The sequence below is a fragment of the Orycteropus afer genome, unplaced genomic scaffold, assembly GCF_000298275.1.
Source record: "Orycteropus afer afer isolate SDZICR_OR568_19922 unplaced genomic scaffold, OryAfe1.0 scaffold00283, whole genome shotgun sequence".
Classification (NCBI taxonomy): domain Eukaryota; kingdom Metazoa; phylum Chordata; class Mammalia; order Tubulidentata; family Orycteropodidae; genus Orycteropus; species Orycteropus afer.
In genome coordinates, this window is record NW_006921870.1 from 2,930,850 (window position 1) to 2,938,043 (window position 7,194).

Genomic DNA, 7,194 nt, shown 5'->3' on the forward strand with positions numbered 1-7,194 from the left:
TATTACATGGGGATTGGGTGGGTATTAAGAGTCCTTTAGATAAGAAGCACTGTATAAGAGGTTTCAGGCCGAGTTGGTGCGTGCGAGAGATGGGAAATTGGGGTTTGGATGGAAACTGTGTGGGATCCTTTAAATGTACCATAAAGGGATGATGAGAGGTGATGGATGGGGAAGAGGTATCCCATACACATGGATCAACAAGGTCAGGGGACATGGGGAAAGCTGGTGCTTGCAAGGAGGTAGCAGTTAGTGATAGCAGGAGAGAGGCAGAGTGATCCTAAGCCCAAGTTAGAGTGGTTTTAATTTTTGCGAGGAAATCTCGTCCCAAAAGGGGGGTAGGACAGGTTGGTATAACGAGAAATGAGTGTGAGAGAATTCTGTTGTCTGTTAAACAGGTGATGGGGCCTGTCATGGGGGGTTTTGAGGGTTGTCCGTTAATTCCCATAACAGAGACTAAGGAAGGGAAACATGGTCCCGAGAAGGAGGGGAGTACAGAATAGGTAGCCCTTGTATCAATCAAAAAGGAGATTGACTTGCCTGCTATCTTGATAGTGACCCTGGGCTCAGCGAGAGTGATCGGGGTTGTTGAGTCCGGGCTACTTCAGTCATCAGTGGCCAGGCCCAAGATTGTTGATAGCGGGTTAGTGGACTCGTGGAGGATGGCCCTCCATGCTTTGACACAGAGGGACAGTCACTCTTCCAATGTCCTTTCAAACCACACATTAGACATGGGCCGGGGGCCGGTCGGGGCTGAGGGCAGGATGTGGCCCAGTGCCCCTCCTTACTGCACTTGAAGCAGAATTGGGGAGCCGCTGAGGAAGGAGGTCTTCTGTCACTATGTGCTGGCCTCAGGGCTGCTAGCAAGGCATTAGCCTGCAAGGCGGCCTTCTGGCGGGTCCTGGCTTCCCTATCTGCCTCTGCTTTCTCCTCCTGGGTGTTAAAGACTTTAAAGGCCATACTTACTAAGTCTCTGATGGGAGTTTGGGATCCCTTTTCAGCTTTCTTTAGTTTCTTTCTAATGTCAGGAGCTGATTGGGTTATGAAAAGAGTGGCTAGGACCTTGGCTCCAGCCGGAGAGGAGGGGTCTAGACGGGTAAATTGGATAAGGGCTTCCGTTAATCAGTTCAGGAAGGTGGCTGGGTTCTCATCTGGAAGTTGGGTAATCTCCCGGGGCTTGTTAAAATTAACTGCTTTATGAGAGAGCTTGTAGGCCTGCCAGGAGGCATTGGAGCATTTTATCTCTGCGGGATCTCCCAGTCCGTCCGGACTGGGTGTCAGGCTGGTACTCCCAGCCTGGGTTGTGCACCGGAACAGCGTCTGCTCTGACAGGCATGGTGCTATTTGTCAGGTGGGTTTGGTCAGCATGTTCTCGGGCGGCACTAAGGATTCTATCTTTTTCGTCTGGGAGGAGGGTAGAGGAGAGGATGACATATGTCATGCCAAGTTAAGTCATAGGTCTGAGAGAGGTATTGGAACTCTTTGATGTAAGTGGTAGGGTCATTTGAAAAAGAGCCTAAGTGTTTTTCAATTTGGGATAAATCGGCCAGGGAGAAGGGGGCATGGACATGTACAATTCCTTCAGACCCAGCAACTTCGCGCAAGGGGCAAAGAAGTTGGGAATGAGTGTGGTGGCTCACGGGAGAGGAAAGGGTGGGTGAGGTAGAGGAGGAGGCGGTGTCTGGGGAGGCAGGTGAAACGGGAGGATAGGGAGCTGTAGGGGTAAGGGGAAGGGAGGACTATGCTACCTGGGGGAGAGAGGGTTGTGCTGCAGCATAAGGAGGGGGTCTTGGGGCGTGGAGAAAGGTTTTCCAGTGGGTCAGAAAAGGAGGAAGAGGAGATTGTTGGACTGGTTTCAGAGGGGGAGAGAGGTGTGGGTTTGCGAGGTTTGGGGTTTTCACGGGCAAGGAGAATTTGGGTGGTATTACATTTTGTATACAATGAGGGTTGGGAGCGCACACAAAAGGCAGCTTAGACATAGGGGATTTCTGGCCATTTGCCTGTGCTGAGACACCAGGACACAGAGTTGTTTCAGAGAAGCAGTTTATTAGCACTCTCGGGCGAGGTTCTTCTGCCCTAGCATCAAGGCCAGAGAAGTTGCACCCCCGGGCAGGGGGGATAGATTCTTATAGACACAGAAAGGACCTAATTGGGGACACTAAGGAAATGGCAGGGTCCAATTAGCTGTTGGCACGGGTCTGTACCTAATTAGCATGAGGGGCTTCACAGGAGGAAGTTTGTCATCACGTGGGACTTTCCAGCCTGGGCGGGTTCTGTCACCTCGGTTGTCTTATCAGGCTGTCTCATCAGGGCCTGCCACCTGGAGGAAGCTGCCAGCTGACATATTGGTGGCTTGGGTTTACTTCGGCCTAACAGTTTCCACAGTGGTTGTGTCACTTCACAGTCACACAAACAGTGTATGAGAGTCCTAATCTCTCCACCTCCCCACCAGCATTTGTTATTTTTGTCTCATTGAACCTTGCCATCAGTGCTGGGGTAAGACGGTATATGTCATTATTGTTTTGATTTACATCTCTCTGATGGCCAATGATTGTTAGCCTCTGTTCATGTATTAGCTGACCACCTGAATATCCTCCTTGGTGAAGTGTCTATTCGTGTCTTCTGTCCATTTTTCAATTGGATTGTTAATTTCTTTGGTGTTGAGGTGTTGGAGTTTTCCGTTAATCTGAGAGATAAGTCCCTTGCCAGATAGGTAATTAATCAGCAAATATGAATTTGTTGCTGTCATTTTTTCTTGTGCTTTTTCATTGTGTCGATTTCTTTGTTCCATATAATTTTCTATGCTGAGCTTGTTTTGTTTATGAATCATATTATCATTTCTTTCATTGCTGTTGTTTTAGTATTTGCTGAATATTTATGTGGGTACCCTTTTTTATTTTGATGTGAAGATTTATAATTTTTCTTTGAGGTTACCCTGTGGTTTATAGTTTTCTTCCCAAGTTTAGAACAGTCCGTTCTATCTTGTAGTTGTCTCGACTTCCCTACCATCTTAGAAGTTCTGTAATGACACAGATTTTTCCCCTTTTTTTGGTTTGCGGTTGTCCTCATTTGTGGATTGGTATCTCTGGTTCCCTGTTTACAATCTTTTAGGCATATTTACTTTGGATACTTCCATACCTGGGTTGGTTTCTGGGTTATATCATCATGCTTGTTAGTGGTCAGTTGTTGTTGGCTGTTGTTGCTTCTCTGTCCAAAGGGTTCCCTTTAGCATCTCTTGTAAGGTTGGTCTGGTTTTAACAAATTCCCTTAATTTCTGCTAATTGGAAATGTCCTCAGTTCACCATCATATTTGAGGGACAGTTTTGCTGATTGCCAATTTTTCTCTTTCAGTGTTTTATATATACCATCCCACTGTCTTCTTGCCTGCATGGTTTCTGTTGAGAAATCCGAGCTTAGTCTTATTGGTTGCTCCTTGTAGGTAACTTTTTGTTTTTCCCATGCTGCTCTTATGATTCTTTCTTTGTCTTTAGTTTTGGTGAGTTTGATGATGATGTGTCTTGGTGTTTTTCTTTTGGGGTCTATCCTGTTTGGTGTTCTTCAGGCTTTCTGAATGGATATATTCTCATCTTTCATCATATCAGGGAAGTTCTCCTCCAACAAATTTTGGACAGTTTTCTCAGTGGTTTCATTTTTCTCTTCCTGTTCTGGAATTCCAGTGACACGTAGGTTATTCCTTTTGATGGTATCCCACATGAACCTTAGGCTTTGTTCATTTTGTTTTGATCTTTTTTCTGATTGATCCCTTTCCAAAGAAGTATTCAGGTATTTGTCTTCAATCTCATTAATTCTGTCTTCCATTGCATCAATTCTATTCCTTTGCCCTTTCAATATGTTACCTATTTCTGACAATTTAGTATTAATCTTCTGAATTTCTATCTGTAGATTTAGAATCATTTCTAATTTTTCATTTATTTTGTCATTTTGTTCTTGTATTTTCTTCCAAAATTCTTCTAAGGTTTTGTCTGTGTTTTCCTTGGTCTGTCTTTCAGTCCTTTGAAGATACCTAACTATAATTCTTTTGAATTCCTTATCAGGGAGTTCCAATGCTGCATCTTCCTCAGGGATATGTTTTGGGTCTGTATCCTGGTCCCTTGTTTCTCCTGCTTTATCTTGCTTCTTTGTGTGGACTGTGATGCTCTGTTGTCTCTGAGGCATTGTGACATTTTTGTATTTATATTTAGTTGGTGATTATATGTTGGAATGACTTGCCCACAATTTTCGTTTTGTTTGTATGTTACTTATACAGGCAGGGTACTGTGCTGTGCTCCTCTATTCACTAGTTGACAGCACTTATACACTCACCACCTGTCTCCTTTCCTTTGTCAGCTTCTCATATGTTCTTGCCGATCCTGGCAAACAGAGCCTGTTCTTAGGTCCCTGGAATCAGAATAAGAATGCTATCACTTTAAAATCCAAAATGGTTGCCACTTGTAAGCATTCAAAATGGCTGTGCCCTCCGTCACTTTAAATATCCAAAATGGCCGTCACATGTAAACATTCAAAATGGCTGTGCCATTGGTCACTGTAAATATCTAAAATGGCCATCGCTTGTTAACATTCAAAATGGCTGCGCCCCTTGGACAGCAGAAAGTCCACAGCTTAAGTTGTCTCCCTCCTTGCTGTTTTTCTTCCTAGTCATAGGCCACCAGAGCATTTGTCCCTGCAGCCCTTGGTGACCAGGACTGATCTTTAGGTCAGTTATCAGGTCCCAGCACTGCTTGGAAATATTTAGGCTGTTGGTCACGTCAGAATAGCTGACAGTCCACAGCTCTGACCGTCTCTGTACTCACTGTTTTCGTTCAGGTTTTTTCACTAGTTGGTGCCTAATCCACTTCTGTTTGTTGTTGTTGTTGTTGTTATGTGCCATTGAGTCGGACCCGACTCATAGCGGCGCCTCCTTGGGTTTCCGAGGCAGTATTGCTATGGAAGTAGATTGCCCCATCTTCCTTTCGAGGAGTGACTGATGGGTTTGAACCGCCAGCCTTCTGGTTAGGAGTCAAGTGCCTTAGCCATAATGCTACCAGAGCTCTCCCACTTCTGTATTCAAAGCTCAGGGTTCCAGGATTATGTTCTGTATCTCTGTCAACTGGTTTTTCTTTTCTTTGTTGAAGAGGGTCTGTGTCACTTACCTGCCTATTCCTCTCTCTTACTGGAAGTCCATAAGCATTTTTAAACTGGTTCCTGGAATGTACTCTTGAAAGGACTGGAGACAGTGGCAGTTAGAGAAGCAAAGATTTGGTGTAAGTAGGAAAGTCTACCTAAGAAGCTTAGACTTGTGTGTGTGTGTGTGTGTGTGTGAGAGAGAGAGAGAGAGAGAGAGAGAGAGAGAAAGAAAAAGGTTTGGGTGAAAATTTACAGAGCAAATTCACCTTCCATACAGCAGTTCCCGTTCACCTTGTCTCATGACATTGACTACAGTTTCCCACAATGCAACAGCTCCTCTCCCACTTTCTCCTGGTAATTACCTCTTCCCTGTGTCCATCCCTCCCTGCACTCCTGCCCCTTGAGCTGTCTCCCTGTGCATAAATAGCCCTTCTTTCTCCCATGATCTCTCCAAGGAGTGTATCTACCTCAGGTAAATTACGTTCAACTCATATGCCTGTCTTTTGTTTGGCTGGAAGCCACAGCTGTGGGTTCAATTCCAGAACTGAAGTGCAGCTAGGGACATAGTCTCAGTGGTTGCACCAGGCTCTTTCAGCCCAGCAAACCTGGCCCCCACCTCCCCCCTTTTTTTTTCCAAATGTTTTAGAGTTTTGTTCTACATTGTTCTCCCTCTCTATCCATGGTCTCCTACATACCTCCCCCTCCGAGTGGTTCACAGCAGCAAGAAGCTTAGACTTTTATCCAATGTTTTGGTAAATCTCTATATAGTCTTTGCTGGGAGCTTTTGCACTCATCATTTAATCCTCTCATAGCCTGTCAACAATAACTATAGACATTAATTGGCACCTATAAGCAGACCCTTTTCTGGGGCTGAGCCTAGGGCAAAATATGCCAGTACCTCTGTTTTCAGGACGCTTGCCTTGTGGGCAGAGAAAGTGAATCATGACAATGCAGGGCAGTGTGTACAGCAGACTTATGTTCAAGGAAAGAGGCAGTGAGGCTGAGGGAATGCATCAGGTGTCCTGTAAGAGGGGGAACCTTAGATGGGGTTTAAAGCATAGGCGTTTGCCTAGGGGTAGAAGTGCATTCCAACCTGAGGAAGAAAGAGGTCTGAAAAGTGAAGGTGGGTGTGGGAAGCTACAGGATGGTCAGTGTGGTTGAGGAAGGAAAAAATTTGCCCAAGGTCATCCAGGAAGAATGTGACAGTCAAGATTCTGACCTTGGTGAGTCTGATCCAAAAGCCCGATTCTCTGTACAGAGCCCCATCCTCATTCCCAGCCACCCAGCTCTCAATGGCTTAGGTTCCACTTTTTGGTAGGGGTTCAGCATTAACAATCCTGTGCTGATTTTGTCCTTGGCCTATGGCAGGTATTCAGCTCAGAGGCTGCCTGGCAGTGTGTGAGTGAGGCGCTACAGATCGTTGGAGGCTTGGGCTACGTGAGAGACTACCCTTATGAGCGACTGCTCCGCGACTCCCGCATCCTCCTCATCTTTGAGGCGAGTAGCTTTCCTGCCAGCTATGCTACAATATGATATGGATCCCTGCTGATGGCTCCATCCTCCTCTACACATACCTACCCTGGTCTCCCTGGTCAGGCAGTTCCTGAAAGGTGCTGCTGAGGGCTCCAGCAGATGCCCTTCTTGGCCCTGGCTAGCCTGTGTTCTCTCATTTGACCCTCTTAACCCTGTAAAGACCCTGTTTTACTAAGGAAGATGCTAAGGCTAAAAGAGGTTAAGTACTATACTCGTAAGGGCCCTTCTGGGTACATTGCCACCTGGTGACCTGCTACAGGTCTTCTTTACTAGATTGTTTTTGGCTAGACATGGCAGGACAAGCAGAGGTCTTCTCTTTGGAGCCCAAGGTCTAGTTTCAGCTCTTGCTCTGCCTCACATGTGAACTGTCTTGGTTTCTTCCTCAGTATATTGAGCAGTTCATTAGGGTCATTTCTTTTTTTTTTAATTGTGATTTGGGTGAAAATTTACAGACCAAATTCACTTTCCATACAGCAGTTCACATATACTTTGTCCCATGTCATTGACCACAGTTTACCACAATGCAACAGCTCCCCTCCC

General features: G+C 45.7%; 1 protein-coding gene across 1 annotated transcript in view; it reads left to right on the forward strand.

Moving 5' to 3' along the window:
* The window catches only part of ACAD9 (acyl-CoA dehydrogenase family member 9), a 69,148-nt gene that overhangs the window by 55,560 nt on the left and 6,394 nt on the right, over positions 1–7,194 (forward strand). Inside the window, exon 12 of the mRNA XM_007950627.1 lies at positions 6,490–6,618. Coding sequence (XP_007948818.1) covers positions 6,490–6,618 — 129 coding nt within the window. The remainder of the gene's footprint in view (positions 1–6,489; positions 6,619–7,194) is intronic.